The sequence below is a fragment of the Triturus cristatus genome, chromosome 9 (genome assembly GCF_964204655.1).
Source record: "Triturus cristatus chromosome 9, aTriCri1.1, whole genome shotgun sequence".
NCBI lineage: Eukaryota > Metazoa > Chordata > Amphibia > Caudata > Salamandridae > Triturus > Triturus cristatus.
The window spans coordinates 768,518,293-768,539,681 of record NC_140592.1 but is presented as its reverse complement, the minus strand read 5'-3'; the positions used below and the strand labels follow the sequence as shown (position 1 = coordinate 768,539,681).

Below are 21,389 nucleotides of genomic sequence, written 5' to 3'. Positions count from 1 at the left end.
GTTGTATACTCCTTCTCGTCTTTTGCGTTCTGCTGAACAGTCTGAATTTGTTATCCCTAGAATTAAACTGACCGGGATGGGCGGTAGGTCCTTTTCTTTTTTGGGCCCCTCCCTGTGGAACTCTTTTCCTATCTTTATACAGGAGGAAACTGTCCTTAGTAGTTTCCGTAGAAAAGTAAAGACCAGGTTGTTTAATCAGTAATTTATTCCCACTTCCTCCTTTTCACCCTTACCTGGCGGCGGCGGGAAACCCCTTGGGGTAGCTGTGAGCCTTATAAATTTAAAACAACATAACATTAACGCCTTGGAAAAGTTCTGCAGCTGATGACGCACCAAAACTGAGTCTCTTATTGAAATTGACCAACCTGTGTAGAAAGGGTTGTAATGTACCTGCACTCTACTTCAGGTTCCAACTGATGATAGCCTTTATTTAAATCAAGGCGAGAGAAGACACTTTGCACCACTTAATTGCGTTATGTCAGCAGTGTGTGGGCGTGGCTGTTCTAGTTAAATTGCCTTGTTTGCTTGACGCATGTCAGTGGATATGCGTACAGCTCTGACACTGTCTTTTTTTGGGCACTACCACTATGGGAGAAACCCATGCCATCGGAACAGTTGAACACTCTGTCATGCTTGAGCAACAATTCAAGTTCTTTTTCAACAGCTTCTTGTAAATGAAAACCAATTATTCCCATCTGAGCAACAGGATGGACATCTTCATTAATATACAGTTTTACTTAACCATGAAACCACAAAGGGAATTGACTTACTCTTTTGTGGTGAGCTTTCATGTTGTAATTCACAGAAATCAGTCCCATATTAGCAGCTGTACTGAAACTGAGCAGACAGACACTTGACACTGTATCTTGAAGCACATGGATGGGTGCTTGCACCCTTGTTTTCTTGTCTTTCATTGTTACTACAAATGAACCATGACTTTTTATGGGCGTTGATGCAGCCCATGTGTACACTTCGTTTTTTGACAACGTAAGTCGTGGCAATGGAGAGAACTCGTATTTCTCTTCAGGCATGGTTTATTGATGCACCACTGTCAATGAAAAGTATCAAACAACCATTTATTTTCAGTGCAATCTTCGTACAATGTTTGTATGACTTCGGTGCTTTTTTTTTTTCCTCACATGTAGCCAGTCCAACATATGCACGTTTCTCCGAGGTAAACAGCAACATGGCCCAACCATCTTCCTCACTTTCATTGATATTGAGGCAGAAGAACTGTTTGAACGAAACCGATAGTCATCTAATTCAGTGTCGATTTACCTTAATTGATGTCGCCGTTTGGCCTTGTGGATGTGCGTCGAAGGTTGCTTCTAGAATGTTCTGGCAGCCATTTTGGATTTGTGCTGTGATGCACTTATTTTTCCCTTCACTTTACAAACTGTCACAAAAGGGTTCTCTTTTAGACAGCCTTTACATATCAGTCCAATGGAGGGACATTTACCTTTGTGTGGAAACAAAAATCCACATCTAAACCATAACTTCTTTTTACGTGTAGACATCACTTTGTGTCCTTCAGTCTTTTGCTTTGGCTTACTTTTTAAACTCATAACTTAATTACTCTGGACATCTCCAGCCTCCATGTCAGCAGCTTGTCTTTCAGCACACTCCTCAGCTCTGCAACCATCAACACACGCTCCAGATTAAGTTTCTCTCCGCATTCGTCATCTGGATAAAGCCACTCATCTATCAATAACTCGAAGACTCATAACTTCTTCATCATTAATTGAATTTACAGAGTTTGAGTGTATAGAGTCTCTCCACATTAGACCCAGAGGGGAGGTATGTGTTGGTGTTTGGCCGTTTGGATGGCAGAGATGTGACCTTCTGCAGTGTGTATACCCCGAACTCCGAGCACTCCGCATTTTTTGCATGGCTCTCTGGGAAGTTGGCGTCGTACTTGGCTGGCATGGTGTTCCTCGGGGGGGGGACTTTAATTCGGTTACTGATGTGGAGCTGGATCGCTCGCATCTACCGCTGGCCCAATCGGTGGTGCGCAGGGTAGCCAAGGTGAGACGGGACTGGCAGGAAGCTTGGGGCCTTCTGGATGCCTGGCGGGTGCAACATCCGTTAGACAAGGATTACTCCTTTTATTCGGTGCCGCATGATTTGCATGTCCGGCTTGACGGCTTTCTGTGTACTCCGGGTGCCCTGGAGCTTACGCGCCATAGTGAGTACCTGGCGAGGACTATCTCGGACCACAACCCCTGCTTGATAACGATACTATGGTCGCAGCAACGGCAAGCGATCCCGACGTGGCGTTTGAATGCGGTGAAGATGGAGGACCCCGTGCTTAATGCGGAGTTGGGGGAGGGTGTGGAGCGCTACTTCCTAGGCAACTCGGGGACGGCGACGAGTAGAGCTCAGGAGTGGGATGCGCTTAAGGCGGTGGTGAGAGGGATTTGCATTTCGTCCGTCGCTGGGATGCGTAGGGTGCTGCTACGGGATGTGGACCGGGCTGAGGCACGGTTGCGCCAAGCAGAGTTAGAGGGTCATGTGGTTGGGGGCGTGCGGGAGGAGTTGTTGGCGGCGCGCGAGGAGGTGGCTTCTCAGGTGGAGCGGCTTCGTTGCTACGACTATATAGAATACATGGTGAGGGCCCATGCTGAACGGGACAAAGTGGGGACACTTTTGGCCTGGCTGGCTAACCCAGCTGCGCGGGGATCCCAGGTGGTGTCATTGGCTGCGACGACTGGGAGCCTGGTTTACTCACAAAAGGAGATTAATGACCAGTTTCTGGGTTATTATTCGTCGCTGTATCGGAGCAGAATGAGGGGCCTCCCTGACGGTCTAGACGCCTATTTAGACGCTGCGGGGTTGCCCCACCTGGACCCGGAACAGGGTTCTGTGTTGGGAGCAGATATATCTCTGGGGAAAATCAGGGCAGCGGTTAAATGCATGGCCAGGGGAAAGACTCCGGGGGCTGATGGACTCCCGGTGGAGTTCTATGCCGCTTATTTGGATGTGCTGGCGCCGCAGTTACAGGCAGTTTATAGAGAGGCGTGGGTGCTGGGCAGGTTGCCGGCCTCCATGAGGGAGGCAATCATAGTGCCGTTGCTAAAGGGCGGGGACCCCACCTCTAGGACGGCGTACCGGCCGCTTTCCATGCTCTCGGTCGACTATAAGATCCTTAGCAAAATCCTGGCCACGCGACTCCTGGGTCTCATGTGCTTCCTGGTGCATCCGGACCAGTCGGGGTTCGTCCCCACTAGGAATACTGCGACGTGCATCCGGCGGTTGGTGCGGATAATGGGGAAAGACAAGGAGGATATGCCGGAGGCAGTGGTGCTATCAGTGGACATTGAAAAAGCATTCGATAGTGTGGAGTGGCCGTATCTGTTCCGGGTGCTGAAGGAGTTCGGACTGGGCGATAACTTCCTGCGGTGGACCAGACCGTTGTATAGCTCCGCCACAGCTAGGGTTCGTACGGGGCGCATTATTTCGGCGGCCTGCCAGGTGACGAGGGGCACTCGTCAGGGCTGTTCATGGTCCCCGCTGCTGTTCGCGCTGGCAATTGAACCCCTATCGGCTCATGCCCGACAGGGACAGTGTTACGGGGGCGTCCGGCTGCGAGACGAGCTACATCACATATCGCTATATGCGGATGACCTCTTGCTGTACCTGGCCGATGCGGGGGCTCTCTGCGGGGCGCCAGAACCCTACTTGGGGAGTTTGGTCGATTGTCGGGGTTGCAGGTGAATTGGGCTAAGACTTGCCTGTTCCCTCTGTCTCCTGGAGCTCGGCTGCCTTTGGAGCTCACAGACTTGAGGTGGGAGCCTACCTGCTTGCCGTACCTGGGCGTCCGTATATTCCACACCCCAGCTGACCTTTTCGAGGGGAATGTGGGTGCTGCGCTGAGGGGGCTCAAGGGTAGTATGGCGTTCTGGCGCACTCTTCCTCTTTCGGTGGCTGGGCGGGTCGCGCTGCTGAAGATGATGGCGCTGCCGAGATTATTATACTTTTTCCGTACTCTACCGGTTTGGATCCCGATCGCCTTTTTTAAGACGCTTCGGACTTTGCTGACAGGATTTATATGGGGAACTGGGAGGCGGCGGGTGGCCCTGTCCACTCTGATGAGGCAGAGGGAGGAGGGGGGACTGGCGGTCCCGGACTTCGAATGGTACTATCTGGCGGCGCAGCTGCAGTGGCTGACGCAGGCCGTGGAGCGAGAGTTTCGGGGCCCAGAGGGCCCGCGGGGTAGGGTCATTCCGCGGCATGTGCTGTCATTTATTGTGCTTCGGCAGAGCCTCCGGCTGGATCAGCTTACCCTCGAGGAGCGTACACTCCGCTTGTGCTGGATTCGGAGTCAGAAGCGAGTAGGCTTCATAGCCCCGTATGCCCCGGAGATTCCACTGGGCATGTGTACGGCCCTCCCTCATGGCGGGGATTGGTCGGCGTTGGCTGGTTGGGAAGAGCGGGGGGTCCACATGCTTGGGGATTTATACAGGGATGGCGTATTGTTGCCATTCCAGGAATTGCAAGGGGCGTATGATTTACCGAGGGGGGATTATCTTCTGCACACCGCCTTGGTGACGGCGATCCAGAAACAGTGGAAGATGGGGCTTTCGGAGCCCCCGGTTACTTTGGGGTGTCAGTATGTCACTATGGCGGCGGGTACGTTCAAGGCTATCACTTGTCTATACAGGCGGCCGTCTACGGAGAAGTTGTCGCCTATGGATGCCCTGAGGGGTAAATGGGAAAGGGATCTGGGTAAGCCCATTCCTGAGACAACGTGGGCGCAGCGAGTGCGGCGGGCCTGGAAGGGCACGCGCAATGCCAGATTCCAACTGGTCCAATTTTATACTCTACACAGGGCTTACTTAACTCCGGTCAAAATCCTGCAGTACTTCGGAGGCTCCCAATCGCCGTGTCCTCGGTGCAGAGTGGAAGGCGCTGATTTTGGTCATATGTTTTGGTCTTGTGTGGGACTGGGCTCTTATTGGGCGGATGTGGTGGCGTGTCTGAATCAAGTGACGGAGCGAGAGCTGGAGGCGGAGATGGGGACTTGCCTGTTGTGGTTTCCGCACACCCCCAATACCAAAATTACAAGCAAGTTTTACGATCTAGGATTGATAATGGCGAAGAGGGAGCTCACTATGCATTGGAAGGCTAGATCTGGGCAGAGCTTTCGGAGATGGAAGGCGAGCTTCTTGTCCTGGGCGGGAAGCGAAGGGACACTGCGCCTGCAGTTGGCCAGACGCGCGTCTAATGATAAAACACTGGAGGTGGCACAGGTGTGGGGAGCTCTGGTGGAAGGGCTTAGATCCTTGGAGGAGTTGAATGAGGAGGATAGGGATCCTGTGGACAGGGATAGGAGTGTGGAACCCGGGGTGGGGCCCTCTGAGACGCCTGGGGAGACCGCACTGAATAGGGCCACTTAGGTACACCTGTGGAGGACTCAGCGTTTGCACAATGTATTGGAAACTGCCGAATAGTCGTGGTTGGCGGCTGGGGTCTGGATGGGTGGCGCGGTGGGTCTCCGGTCTCTTGAACAGTGGACGTGCTCTTTTGATTGCCTTGGGCTCGGATTTCTCGGACCCCGGGTCCCTCCCAGCAGAAGTGAAGGAGGGGTTGACGCGGGCACACTGGCAGGGGGGGTGGGGGTAGAGAGGGTGGAGGGTTGGGGCCTTAGGGAGGAAACGTGGGTAGTACGGATTTCTTCTGGCATGTACATTGAGGGATGAGTCTTTTATATGTTGTTGGTTTTGATGTGCTGACGAACAAATTTAATCAAAATATTTATAAAAAGCAAAAAAAAAAATCGAGTCTCTCCACATATTCATCAGTGGATTTTCCAACTTTTTGACGTTCTTGACTAAAAATGCATTTTTCATAATCAACTTTTGGCATTGGATTGAATTTGAGATTCAATGTTTCTTTAATCTGACAATATGTGATTTATTTCAGTTTGCAGTATTTTCTTTGACTTCTTTCACACCATCACCAGCTAGGTTTTTGCAATACTTGTTCATCTTTTTGCTATCAGTCTCTAAGTGCATCAATTAATTCATCAAATGTCTCTATCCAAGAAGTCCTATTGCCAATTTTTAGCTTTTTGGCTATATCAAAAGGCGGTGGTTTTAGGAAGGTGGCAGCATGGTAACTAGTGAGGGTGGAGGTTTTTCTGCTACAGTTGGCTGTCCGTTTGAGCCTGGGTCATTTGCTCTGTTTCGAAGGCCTTGCGATAGACCGGCCTCAGCGTTGTCATGCACATTCGAGGGAACTGTGACCTCCTCCTTTGCCTCCATTTATTTTAAAGGTTTATAAAGCGCGCAGTTACCCAAAAGGTTTTCCCGCTGCTGACAGCGGAGCAAGCAAGATAGAAGTTTGGTTGGCATTAGGCCTGGCTAAAAATAAAAGTCTTAAGCTTTTTACGGAAGGCAAAGAGGGATTGCCAATTCCTGTGTTCTAGCGGAAGAGTTCCACAATTTTGGTCCCAGGAATGAAAACTAACAGCCACCCATATGGTCCAGCCGTACTCTAGGGACTGAGAAAAGGAAAAGATTGGCAGGTCTTAGATTGCGTGAAGGTCGATGGGGCTTGACAAGATTATGTATGTATGTATGTATACGGGGGCCAGGCCATGCTGGGCTCTAACCATGTAGCAGAGCGCCTTAAATTCGATACGCTTGCCAACCCTGAGCCAGTGGAGTTGATAGAGCAAAGGGGAGACAGAGGCGTGGCGAGGCAACCTAAAAAGTAGGCAGGCTGCTACATTCTGAATGAGCTGGAGACGGCGTAAGGTCTTGTCTGCACCCAGGTACAATACATTACCGTAATCCAGTCTGGAGATCACCAAAGCCTGCAGGACAGTCCTCTGAGCAGCAGGTGGAATAAGCCAGAGAATTTTCTTTAACCACTTGAAGACCGCAAAGTGGGCCGAGGTGACTACCGAGACCTGAGCAGCGAGAGAGAGCTTGCTATTAATGGAAAATACCAGGTTCTTAACCTTGGGAACCGGGGTGGGTGAAGGTCCCAGAGATACAGGCCAGTGGTTGGCTCCCCAAAGCTCAGGATTGTTCCCCAGGATGAGCACCTCCGTTTTAGAGCCATTCAGTCTTAAAGCATTGCTGGACATTCACAAGGAGATGTTACGCAGACCAAGTTTAAGTGAAGAAGGATCTAGATGTTGATCAGATGATAAAAAATAATCTGCATATCGTCCGCGTATGAAAAGATGGTCAACCCTGATTTTTCCGCAATGTCTGCCAAAGGAAAGATTAAAAAGCAGAGGACTCACTTTCCCCTTCACTTGTTGGAGACCTCTTCAGTAGTTGTGAGCCGTCCTCCTAGCAGCTTTAGTGGTGTGCCTCTTCAGGTATCGGACAGCTCAGTAAGCACAACCATCTTGCTTCTTCTTGGGTCTCTTAGCCTGGTGTTGAGGTCATAAAGCTCTGTTTATCGAAGTAAGTGCAATGATAATATATTTCTCTCATACTTATTCTGTCAGCCAGCGCTTCTAGGTATTTTGTTAGTATTTGACTACTGACATTTTTTTGCCTTTATTTCTGTATCAAGAAGTAACTGCCTTCTGCAGTATCTCTCCGTATAATGTACAACTTTATCTTGCTTGGCATCGTGTTAACTTTATGTATGGCATGACCAGCAGGTTCTCGACCGTTGACGTGTAGATTCCTTTGCAATGCTTCTGTTGTCTTCACCTGCCTTGTGGCTAGAGCTGCGCTTTGACTCCACATGCGTGAAGCGCTGATTCCGTATTTCAACAGAGACACGTGGCACGCACAAGCTGTTCGGACCACAGCAAACTCTGGGATGCATGGTCGTTCTTAGGGTTACTACCTCGTCGCCAGTTGTAGCTTCCTCCCCACCCTGGGTGCCCGCCAATGACTATGCTACACACACAGCTTAATATTACAAATTTTTATTTTTCTGCGTATAACTGCGAACCCAAAATTCTAAAACGATCTTTCACTGCGTTCTGCTCGGACACCTACATCACAGCTCTGCAAATTCTGTTTGGAGCTAAAAGGGTTCTGTCAAACTCGCAAGACACTACAGCATTAGTGGGAAAGGCTTGCTTTGAAAATACTGTTGGCTGTTAATCAAGCTGCGCATTTCTACTCAAAACTTAGACACCCACTTTCACTAGGTGGTTACGTAAAAGCTGTGTGTCTCCCTCAGAGGAGCAACTAGAGCCAAATTTCGTGTGGGGTAATTCTTCCAGCAATAGGCAGAGTGGAGTTGCAGGGGCTCTAAGAAGGGGTGAAGAAACAACAAATCCTCATTAACAAGCAAATGGTCTTTTAAAGACCTGTGAAGTACTCGGGTGCGTCTGTGTGTGTGTGTGTGCCCCCGGGAAGTGGTCTCAGCCCGCGGGGGGCGGGGGTTCGGAGGGATGAAGCCCTTAGAGCCCAATGGGTGTTGCGCGCCTTGTCCCGCTTATGAGTGTTAAATTCTCGCGGAAGTACAGAATGCCTGCCGGCTAATGCATGAATTATGTTTGCCTATGGCGAACGATGCCTGTTACTGCTCACACCAAAGGAGTGTAGTATTTGGAAAAATCGTCATATTTATAAAGTTTGCTCCAAAGAGAAAATAATCAAACTATTTATTTAGCTAATAAACGGTAGCAATTGTTCCTTTGTCGTGAGCCGTGAAAATAGATAAAGCGGCTCATGGAACACTTTATTCAGGTCTTGCTCAAATTTGGCCCTTTTTATCCACTAGGTTATTTTTTTTTCTGTGCATCCGACGTGTGAGGTTCGGTGTCCGCATGCACAATATTTGTGACAACACAAATAGTTTCCATTTACTTTCCAAAGTGCCTGTTCTTTTCAGTCTGATGCAGGACTGCTCGTGCTTGGGGGAGGCCTCCACTGTTGCCATGGTAACACACTGTTGGTTTGAGTGAGCATGCTCAGAAGGGACAGGAAGGTTCAGCAGAGCTTGGCAGGCTGCCAGTGGAGAGCTGCCAGATGCTTTGAGATGGGTTGTCTTTTTCTTTCCCCTTCCTTTCATGTAATGTCTGATTTCTCTATATGGGAGCGACTTCAAGTGATGCAGTAGGTGCAAGTGCCGTGCATTCACCAGGGAAGCAGTATGCTCATCTGAAACGCGCAGGCGTTGAACAGTTTAAGCTGAAGCAAAATACAACACTGAAGCTTTAAAAAATGCAGCATTAGAGGTAAGCTAGCTTCTGTGACATCGATCACAGATCGCGTGGGCCGATTTTTTTTTTTCTGAGAGCGTGGTGAAACCTGTACATAAAATCACGCATGTGATATATCAACATCGTCTTGTTGAAAGCTTTAAGATTTGAGCCTTGCTTATTGTCTCGCATGCCTAGCGTTTCCCCACCCAGCCATATTGGCTTTCTGATAGCAGGAGTGAGCTGTTAAATGGGGGGTGATGGCAGACGAATGTGCCTAAAGATGGTAACTATTGTATTTATTTGTATTTCGCAATCTGGTATGAATGGGCCATATACCGAGGGGTTGAAGTGTTGCAGGCTGTAATCGGTTTTCCCTAGCCTCCTCCTCGGAATGGCTCTCACCTAAGGAATGGTGCGTCTGACGGCATGCCTCCCCCTCATGTTTTCTACGGGGCTTCAGCGTGCAGGCACTTTGAAACAAGCAATCTCCAAACGAAAGGTGCTTTTAAAATGTAACGGGGTGTATCTTGACCAGTGAACATGTGGGTAATCCTTCCAGGAGAGAACTGCAGCAGCTATGTACTGCTTTCTTTGTTTGCATCATGCAGAGGGGAATGGGGTAAAGTGAAACGAGGTGTACACCTCAAAGTGCATCTTATTAGCCATGGCATCGCTGGTGAGAATGCAGGTTGCCTTTTATTTCTGGCAGTTACGTACTAAAAAAACACCGTAGTTAATACGTCGAAAGTAGATACCCGAGACGTTGTTTTTTTTTTTTTTTTTTTTTTACATGAATTGGTTCCAGATGTTTCTTATGAAAGGCTTCTGCGTCTGACTGCATTCAACTCCATAAGGTAGATCTTTCCGATTTTGTTCGCACTTGAATGTGAAATTCATCCACACCAGCACTGCAAACCCCATTTTTGTGGTCTGGCTATCCCCCACAGTACCTGGGCAGCGTAATGGCGACATGTGCCTCATGACACCGTTTCCACACTATGGAACAGAAGGAGTCATTCTAGATGTTTCAGCTCATTATATTTAGAAATTATTTTGTTGTCCTTGTTTGATATTACAGCTTTTTTGATGTTGATAGCTGATGCCATCGTATTATTGCCCTCCATCACTTATCGACCTGATATTGGAAACCAACATGTACATGGGTCTTTCCTGTTAAGTGGGGATGATCACTTATTTCTCCAGGCCAAACCCGGGTGCAGGACGCGGGGCCCTTTAAGTCTGGTCCCTTAAATGTCATCTAAAGTGTCCCAGGGTTTTAATCTTGTCTCCTCATGTTAAATAGTATCTTTACTATGTGATGGCAGATTCGACCATCTCTATGCACCATTATGCAGATGTATGTTATGTTTCAGTTGTGCAAACCTAGCAAAAAGGCAGTGGAGCGCTGTACACTGTAATAAAGACTAGCCTCAAGCCAACGGTTGATAGGAGAGATATCTGGTTTGTGGCCTTTTGATGTATGGTGATGTGTAGCGTTCTTTAACGGAGTGCATCTTCAACTCTTTCCTAAATTGGAGCAGTGTTGGAGCGGTCCATTTGGATACAGGGATGTTCCAGATTCTGGGTGCATGGATGAAAAAGACCTGTTGCTCCGTTTGTTTTTTACGCTTCTTAGTCTCCAATGTGGTGTCCTGGCTGCGGATGTGCAGAGAACCACCAAAGCAGGTGAGCTTGTCTGCAAAGTGTAAGTGGGGGTGCTGGTCGTGGTGCCTTTGTAAATGATGCAGCTGTTTTTGAAAATGGTGTGGGCCATCAAGGGGGAGCAAATGGAGTTCAATGCAGATAACATTCTGCTGTAATGGTGTTGTGTTGCAGGAAAGCAATGCCCGAGCAACTGGAATTGAATGTCCCACATCATCCTAAAATAAAAATTTTTGCAGCAAGGACTAATCAACACTTTTGGAGCCCCTCCAGTTCTCTAAATGTTAAGTGTGTCCCCGCAGCCAACTTGCTTGTGTTAATTCTTTATTTCCGCTTCCATTTGAATGTCACGAAATTATGAAGTTATGCATTGGGTCTGTTGGGCGATCAGATGGTGTTGCAGAAGACTTGTAGCTAGGCTTAAACTTGAAGTGAGGCAAAGAGTAAGGGATACTATTATTTTGTCTATATTTCCCTTCCTTGTATGTGAATAATGTGAGTTGGGAGAGTGAGGGTGTGTAGAGCTACCTGTATGAGAAGAGAAGGTTGTCTTACACAAGGCCTGGGTGAGTGCTCCAGACATGTAGCAGCAAACCTCTTGCTTCGCTAACGCAGGTTTTAGCTTTTGTTCTGCAGTGTTGAATTCAAGAATTTGGATGTTGTCTGCTCTAGGTGGTTGGGAAGGATAGACTGAGTTTAGTGTAGTATCTTTCTCTAAAGTAAAGGAGTCCTCTGTTTAGAAACAGCTTCATCTTACCATCCTTCTTAAATAAAAGGTCATCTTAAATGTTACTTATATTTGCAGACAGTTAGTTAAGTGGCACTATCCCATATACGTAAACAGTAAATTACTGATCTGAATTTGACCAATAAGAAGAAAACCTCAAAATGTATATAGGAGTGACTGATGGGGAAGAAATCCTGGTAGTGAACAAATCTACACATTTTGAGGCTTTCTCTGGTTTGTAATTCAAACGTACCGGAATTCTTTGAAATGTATGTTAAAAAGGTAGATGATGACTGTGAAACGAACAACCTGTTTAACAAGAACACTGATGTGCAGCAGTATTTGGACCTGGAAAATGCAGCAAGACTGGACATCTTGCCCGGAATTAGTTTAAATGTGCCTCTGGATAACCTAATACACACTGAACATATTTTGTTACTCATTAGAAAACAAGGAGCAGTAGTAGTTAAGCCCAACTTCTTAATAGAAATTCTGCTGTTAATGAGGATTGCCTCATAGCCTTTGCTAACTTTCAAACATGCCTTGCTGTAACATTTTCCCTCAGCTTGGGAGGAACCGAATTCTAACCCTGTGACTCACAGTTTGAGTGCTTGTAGGTCTGCTTCTTTAAACCTCATCCTTGACCGTACACTCTAAACCAAAACCTGGTATTACCAGTGTCGGCCAAAGCCAAAAGATTTTTTTTCCTTCTGTCCCTTTTGAGTAAAAAAAAAAAAAAAAGATGCTTTGGGCAAAAAACAATTTTGTTCCGGATAGTCCGGCTGTGAAAATGGCAAACACTTCCTCCCAACTGGCCTTGTACATCTGTGTTGGTAAGGGGAAATGGCAGCTCTAACCACCAATAGCATACCACGCTAAATCAAAGATCCTTTTAGCCAACTTATTAAGGATGGGAAGGAGAGGTGGCAAAACATATATATTTTGGGCACAGGTTTTGATAAAATGTGTTCATTGCCCCTTCTGGGAATACTGTTTTGGTTGTCTGCAAGCATGCTTTGAGATTTGTGGGAAAAATATTGCCTGCAAAGATTTAAAACCAATTGAGAGACCACTCTTTACTAGGGTCTTGCTCTGCAGGCCAGCTAATTCATCAGTATCTAAAGTTTCATGGTTATTTCAGACTATAGTACGTGAGTAGAGGGCATCCACCTCAAGCATCAATATTACTTTAGTCTGTGCTAAGCAATTTCAGAGGACGGAAGCTGCAAACCCCCTTAATTATCTTCCGAGCCAGCAACATGTGAAGGTGTATAATTTAAATATTTCATTCAGGACCTGTTCATTGTTTTCTGGCAAAACAGAGCGCATATCTTCTCCCTGGGTAGAGGACTTTGGTCTTGTGCAAAGCCTGCCAACCCTTTTCTTTCAGGACAGGAGGCACAGACGCGAGTGAGTGGACCCTACCAATGGATGCATTAGAAGTTTCTTTTTACCTCTGAAAAATCGTTCACCAAAGGAATAAAAGTGTGTGTATAGGAAAATGTTATTTTATAGTTGTGCTCTCACCCTTTGCGTTTCGTAGGCATTGATCCTGGAATTGCAGTCCCATGACTATGGACAGCCTCACTGTTTACACGCTAGCCTCCATTTATGCTTCTGGTTACGTTGCAGCTTAGTGGTACTTTTTTGTCTCCTTGGTTAATACTGTTTTTAAGGTATCGGAATTTGGCTTTCCCTCAGTGTTTTGCTTCTCAGTATGGTACTGTCTTTTTTTGATTTGTCACTTACTTAATTACTCTTCATTCTTGTGATATGAAATATTTCTCCTTCTAAATTGGCATTTTTTTATTGCCATCACTTTAACAAGAAGTGTAGGGGAGCACTTTATGTATCCTGCTCTCAACAAAATTCGCTCTCAGATTTTATGTTGCTCATACCAGAGTACTGGTCAAATAAACAATTGTTTGTGGGCTCCCTGGTGCTAAAGGAAGGCCATTGCACAATGGACCATCCTCTAGCAACGTTATACAAATTGATGGAAAGAAGGGCTGTGGTGCTTGCCTTGAACATTGTGCAGTGAAGCAATGATGCTTGAGTGTTTGTCCACAGACTGTGTTCAGACTGCTTGTTCAGCCTGGAAAAGCAAGGCTTCAAACTTGTTCACACAAATGCAGTATTCATCTTCATTTATTTACAGTGCATTTCTAAATGTGAGGGTATACGCAAATGGATCTTGTTGTATTTCGCTAAAATGCCTGTACTCCACTATAGAATTTCTAAGGAAAGAGGTGTTCTCTAGGAGACACAGCATTAGTCCCTTAGAATTAACAACCTGGTTTGTTTTGACACATTTTGTGATTTATTCAAAAAGTCTTGAGCAGATTCCGAAAATTCAGGTTTCTGAACCTGGTGATTTTGGATTGGCCCATTTTTGGATGGCCTGGAGGAGTCTGGTGCCCAGACCTGTAGCCTGTCAACAAGGGGATGTTTCAGTCTTTCCACTGCTTAGTTTGCAGCAAGGGGAGGAATGACAGACTACTGCAGATGGACCAAAACATCCTTAAGTGGAGGTAACTTGTACATACATTTTTTGACTGCTCAACGTTTTGGATAATGCTGTACAAAAACACAAAAGGGATTTGAATAGCAGAGGGTTTTGGTGTGCAACTAACAAAGAAGGTTTGATGGTGACCTCTGTTAGGGTTATCAAATTGCTCTTTCGAATATATTTAGAAAAACTCAGTTAATCTTATGTTTTAGATTTCTATATTTTTTTCGTTTTTGAGGTGACTGGTAAACAGATTCACCCTCTTCCTTACATCGGAGATAAGTAGCGTTTCAGATTGATATTTACATAATTAAAGGATCTAGTCTTTAAACCTGATCAGAGCACTCTTTTCGAGTACCTTACTGTTAACTGATTTCTTTTTGACAAGAGCATCAACCCTCTTGCTGATTGAGTTGCAGGTTTTGTTGGACTGTTTAGCAGAAAAAAACTGGACTTGTTAACGGCTTCCAGTCAAATTTTCAGAGCTGCCAAATACACACTGGGCAACTTTTTTATGTAATTGCCTATGGGCTTGCTTTTAAAGTAGTGACTGTTGTAAGAGAATAGTCTCAGCACTAGGCTGTTAAAAGAGCCCCTCAACAGGACTGCAGTTGATTGGGGGAAAATGGATCAGTATTATCTATTGTGGACAGTACCAAACCTTAGTGGGCTTACCATTGATTGCCTTACTATTTGCTTGCTTATTCGATACTTTATTTTCAATTCTTGTGTTCTCCCTCCGGAGCATATCTTTTTTACCAGCTGTTTGATTAGAGGCTTCCTGCTTATGCCTTACAGGGAATCAACCGCCTCTATCTGGTACAGAGCCTTTCAAATGTTGTAATAAGTTTACTGAACTACACTAAAGCGTGACCTTCTTAACATGCTCTTTACTGTCCTCTCTATAGCCTGAAGAAGAGCCCGATCCAGAAGAAAGGGACAACTTCCTCCAACAGCTTTATAAGTTTATGGAAGACAGAGGTACTACATTGTGTGTCTTTTGTATATTCACTTATCAACGTATCTTTCTCAAGCGCCGTGTCACTAGCAATCACCAATAATCAGAGTTCTGGAATGTTTCTTTGATTGAGGTCTGTTTGATTTTGAGACATATAATGTGACCTCATTCAGAAGATGGGCCCTTTAACTGAAAATCATGAGTGGAAGGGAAGTTAGGGTTATGATCCAAAACCTAAAAAGCTTTGATGTTCCCTAGTTATGGTTGCCTAAACTCTCTCCTGGAGAGTATTTAAGACCGCCTATATTACATCGAAGATTACATCCTCTAGAACACCCTTTCACACGTTTATACTCCTAGTGAAAAATAAAACAGCCTTGACTCTTCATACTTCAAACATCTTCCTGTTGAATGTGATATTTAAATTTAGACTGTGTGCCCTTGGTGAGGTTGACCGCTTGCCAACCGTGCTAATGGAGCCACTGTTTTCATGCAATCTCATAATAACTGTTGACTAGCATTGAAGTTTTTCTTTTTGATTCAATATCATGAACTCTGATCAGTGTTAAGTTAGCAGCTTTTCTATGGCATATCATAAGTCAGCTGGCAGTCGTGGAAATTGTGTTTCATCGCTGTCATGTAATGTAAGATTTAGTGTGAGTTTTTTTAGATTTTTGATAATATAAGTGATGTGACCCATGATATCCTTGCCATTGGTGGTGCCATGTTGGAGGACCGAAATAGTCCAATGGGATATGTATTGATTGTTAAACCGATTTTAGACCATTGCCATAATGGTCATTCAAATATGGCGTTTTGAAGATCACTTTTTAGTACTTGAAAAGACACAGATTAAAAGTTTTCAGTAGATTGGTCATGAGGATAGAAGGGGAAAGGAGGAGGGTCGGTGTGGATGTTGGAGCTCCAAGTTTTAATTTGCTAATTAGTCCCATAAACAATTATGCTGGATGGTGTATCACAGAATACTGGATAGAAAATGTAATCAGTGCTTTTCCTCAAGGCACCGTATTTGCCACTAGCTTGCAATCCCTTCCTCACACCCAGGGTTTATTTATCCAGATGGGGACAACATGAACATGGTTGACTGGAGCGAACCTGATGGAATCATTATCTCACTTGCCTTCTTTAGGTGTTGGAGAAAATTCTTTTCACTGCCCCCTCTCCCCGCCAGCCCAACGCCCACCAAAAACCCACAGCAACTTATGCCTCAGAGAGCCTGCCCAGATATTAAAGCTCGGTTGTGCTACAAGCTAGAAATCCAGTTACCGTTGAGCCAAATAGATTTTATTCTATGAGGGATGCTATTTTTTTTTATTTTTTTTTTGTATTTTTTAGTCCTCATTGTGTAACCCTGATAGTATAGGAGATCTCGGGGACCTTTCTCTGTATCCCACTTTCGCAATCCTGGCGAGGTTTCTTTTCCCGGAATTTTAGAGAGAATTGGAGCCCCTTGCGTCCAGATACTTTAGGAACGACTTCTTCTAGGGTAGGGGGAGTGAGCTAGCCATTCTGGCTACTCTTTGAAGCCTCCATTAATGTTGTGTCACTCGCACATAATCATCGGACTTTGTAACCAGATTTCAAGAGGGTGCACCGGCCCTTCTAGCAAGGTAGGTGTCTCAACCATATATATTTATAAAATTAGCCCATATGCAACTTTTCCCAAATCTCCCAAAACTTATATTTCTTAGAGAATGGTTTCTTTTTTTATCTAGGTTATACACTTTTAAAACTGAAGACAGCCAATCCCTATGAAGTGAAGGGGAAGGACTTAGCCATTTTATACACACCTCTCTCCTGGCCAAGAGTTTCAATAAAAAATCAGGTTTTCCTGAGCCTTATTTACATTTCCCACAACATTTCCGTCTGACACCCCAAAGATAACTAAATCAATACTTACAGTTAGCTGTCTTCCTACTGCCTCTCCTAGAGTGTTACCCACATCCCTCCAGAAATCGAGGAGGGGGCACAGCCGGAACATGTGCAGATCATCTGCATTCTGCAGACCACATTTCGGACAACTCTTCACTGCTGCTCCACTAAATTTAGATAACTTCTTCGGGGTCCAGTACGCTCGGAGTATGAGGGATGCTTTGCTGCTTTTCTGAAGAATTCAGATCCTTTAGAAAGATTTGTGGTAAATTAGCCGGATAAGAAGCAGGAATACAGATACCCAGAGTATATTTGATCTAGCCGCATGTGGGAAGCAAGTATGTGTTTGAATAAAAGTCAACCCTAAAAAATGGCCATGGATTGAATGGTGTTGGTCACCTTATATAGCAAAAACGCCCTGTTTCCATCTACTCATCACTGCAAACAAGGCATCTGCCCGCAATAAAAAATTAGGGTACTCCAAGTGCTGTTCTGGGTGGTTCCTTAGCCAGTTGCTGGTGCCCAGTTAAAGCGGACAATCTAGTCTTATGAGTTCACAGTCCATCTAAGGACACAGCTGAACCCTGTTGAGGTCAGCAGATGAGGCTATTTCTCCTAGCTGGCGCAGTCCAGCATATCTCGCAAGCATCTAGATCTTCCTTCTCTCATTGTATAAGCATCAATTTAGTTCCTCTGAGTTTTCTCGTATTCGGGCCCAATCTGGTAGGAGAATGACAACCATGCAGAGGTTACAATGATGACTCTTTTGGTCTTCTTTCCTGGACTGCTACACCGGCCTCCTCATTGTTGTCCATGTGTTGTACAAAGAACTGGTTAAGGAAGCCAGTATGTTTACTCATCTGGAGGCTATGGCGGGATAAACATAATCTTGTAAATGGCCAGTGTTTGTGGTCTTCTTCTCTTAGTGGCTGCAAGAATACTACATTAATTTAGCTCAGGTAGGAATGTGTTCAGTTATGCTTAAGCTTCTACAGCTAAGGATGATAACCACCATGCAGAAAAAATGAATAGGTGGGTTTGACTCTACCAGGGTAAGCCCAAGCTTGGAAAGCATCTCTGTTTGCTAACTTCACCCATCCGGTGCAGTAGTTTCAGGCAGGTGGACAGAAGAGTGTGTGTGCAAGATGATGTATCTGCAAGTGATTACATTCAAATGGATGCTTCTAACCACATATTCCTCACTTTGGGAATGCTATGAGAAAATGAGGTTTTGCATCGTGAATCTTTCTGGATTCACTATGCTGTGCATTATTCCGCGGTCTAGTGGTTGGGTCCGGAATCGTAGTGTTTCTTCTTTTTTTTTTTTTCGTGGCCCCAGGTGGGCGTCGACGTCCCACCATTTGGTGTCCTCCGTGAAGTCTGCGTGCTTCCTCCGGAAGCTCACACCTTTGGGCGCCATCTTCAGATTCTTTTTTCCGCTGTTGGGTCTGGATAGTCACCGAGGAGTTCCAGAGTTTTTGGAAAAAAGAAGAAGAAATCGAGCAGAAGAACACCGAAAAGTTGGAGTTTTCATCTCACAACCAGGAACACAGAGCCGGGACGACGAAGGAGGAGAGGAAGATAAAGAACTTCGATGTTCAACGGAGAATGCGCACACAGGGGGCACCCTGAGCGCAGGAATGGACAAAACCCATTCAAATTTTGCAGTAACTGCCACCACAAATACGCGCAAAAGGACCAGCACCCGGTCTGCAACCTCTGCCTGCCAATCGACTGCTCGGCATTCACCCCCAAGACAATCGGAGTGAGGGAAAGACTGAGGAGAGCGAACTACGCCATGCAAGGCCAAGGAGAACCTCCGTCGCTCCGGGTCTTGGGCCTCTCCAGTGGAGAAGAGGACAACATCGCCGAGGACTACACGGTCGTAGAGACCGATAAGAAGTCGACTAAGGAGGTAAGAGGCACGTCGACCCCTAAAACCCAGACAGACTCTTTAAAAACCGAGCCAAAGTCCTCAAAGAGCACTGGCGTCTAAGCAATCGACAGCCACAGCTGCGTCCACAGACAAACAGCCCAGCGGATCCTTCGAAAAGGACTCCCAGCCGGCGAAAGCTCAAGAGAAGCCTAGGTCATCGAAGCACGCCCCCAAAAAGGCTCGCTCGACGCCAAAGGAAAAAAAGCCGAAGGCGACTTCGACGTCAACATCAACGACATCGAAGAGAAGCGCCGGAACTCTTGACGCCGACCAGGCGGCCGATATGGAGAGAAAGAAAAGAAGGCTCGAGGCCGAAATGGAGAGTATCCTCCAGAGGAAGTGTTTTCGAAGAACGGATGAGCAGATACACCAACCCTTCGAAACCCTCGACGGTTATCGAAGTCAAAGAGCAGTTCAATGCTGCCGACCCGCCGAAAACTCCAGAGCAGCAAAACGATGAGGGCCTGTATTATTACGAGGGAGAAGGCGAGGAAAATCGACAAACAAACTTGGAATCGACTTCCTCGACTTGGCAGGACCTGGATTGGCAGGACCTCGACGCGGAAAGCCCAGAAGAAGCCGTAGAGTCATATCTGTCGAGGACTTCGCCGCCAGACGACATTGGCATCTACAACATGGGTCATCCAGTATGCTGCAGCAACATATGGGGTCAAATTAGAGGAAGAAAAACCAAAAGCCTGCTTCCTCTTAGAAACTCTGCTCCCCACTCAAAGTAGGAGCCAAATCCTACCCATGCTTCCAAGTGTACTGGACCAGGGCAGGGAAGCTTTCAAGGAGCCAGTAACCTGCAGGTCTGTCACCCCTAGACCAGAGAAAATATATAAACATTCCTCGAAGGATCCAGCATATATCCAGGGATCCGTACCGGCTGACTCCATTATAACGGCGACAGCCAGAAAGAGGGTCAACATTCCCACAAACTCTGGGCCACCTCCAGACAAAGAGAGTAAGAGGATAGACCTCACAGGGAGGAAAATAGAGAGGAATGCAGCAATTCACTGGCGAATTGCGAACTCCAATGCCCTAATAAACAGACATGCGTACCAACACTGGGAAGAGGTCGGACAGCTGCTCAAAAATCGCCCAGAGCAATACCAGCAGAGGGCAACACACCTGGTGGAGGAAGGCAAGAACATGGCCAACACCTGCCTAAATTCGGCCCTGGATGCGGCAGACACATCCAGCAGGCTCATGATGATTGGAGTGACAGAGAGGAGGCATGCCTGGCTAAGGATTTCAGGTTTCAAACCGGATGTCCAGAACAATATTCTGAACACAGCCTTCAATGGGGAACAACTGTTCGGCACACCAGTGGACGAGAAGCTGACACAGCTCAAACAGGAGAATGAAACTGCGAGGTCCATGGGAGCACTGTAGTTCAGAGGGATGAGAAGGGGCACCCCCTCAAGGAGACCGAACGGCAGAGGAGGAAACCAGTCGGGAACGTCGCACCAGACTTTCCAACAAACTTATCAGGGGAAACAACCAGGCACAGCAAGGTCAGCAACAGCAAAACTGGCAGTACCAACCTAGGGGCCAGTCCTTTCAGGGGCGACCGAACGGACGTGGACAAACGAGAAGAGGGGGGCAGCAGCAATCCACCTCAAAGTGACTCCGCTGTACAGAACGTGCCCATCCACACATCTCTACGGGGGCGGCACAACAAAAGACTCAGAAAACAGTTAGAAACACACAAAGGAGAAAACAGCGAACATGTAACACCGGTAGGAGGCAGACTGAGACGCTTCTTCCAGGAGTGGAAGAAAATAACAGAAAAATGGATACTGAACATCATACAGTTCGAATACTGTATAGAACTGGAAAAAAAGCCACCAAACAGAAGGCCAACCAACAAAACGCGCACAGCAAAAGAGCTTGCGCTCCTCCTGCATGAAGCACAAGAACTCTTCCACAAGGAGGCAATAGAAACAGTGCCATTAAAGGAAAGAAACAAGGGAGTGTACTCCAACTACTTCCTCGTGCCAAAAGTGGACGAAACGTTGAGACCCATCCTAGACCTATGTTTCCTAAACCAATTCATAAAAACTCAAATTCTAAATCACGTCCCTACAAGAAGTTATACCACAAATCAGGGATGGGGATTTTATGTCCACTATAGACCTCACGGATGCCTACCTACACATTCCCATGAACCGAAAACACAAATATCTACTGTGATTTGCCATCAACAAAGAGCACTACCAGTTCACGGCCCTAGCCATTGGACTAAAATCCGCACCAAGGGTCTTCACAAAATGCCTAGCTGCGGTAGCGGCGCACTTACGAAGACAGGGAATTCATGTGTTCGAGGCATGTGGGCTGCTGAATTCATATCTGTGCATAGATCGCCGCCTAGTGTTGGGTCCGGATGTTTGCACGTTGTTGTCCTGGAATAGTCTTCGAAGTATTCTGGGATAGGTGACTCCTCCACTGGACTACAGTGCGCATGGGCATCCTCTCCATCCTCAGATTGTTTTTTTCCGCCATTGGGTTCGGATGTGCTTATCTTGACTCAAGTTAGGAAAAACTTTTTACAGGCCAAAAGGCCTTTAGTTC

At 46.4% G+C, this 21,389-nt stretch overlaps 1 protein-coding gene across 1 annotated transcript in view; it reads left to right on the top strand.

Annotated features, from left to right (window-relative positions):
• ARID4A (AT-rich interaction domain 4A) overlaps positions 1–21,389 on the top strand; it is a 326,144-nt gene that overhangs the window by 164,234 nt on the left and 140,521 nt on the right. The window contains exon 12 of the mRNA XM_085626128.1: positions 14,934–15,006. Within this exon, the coding sequence (XP_085482254.1) occupies positions 14,934–15,006 (73 nt within the window). The remainder of the gene's footprint in view (positions 1–14,933; positions 15,007–21,389) is intronic.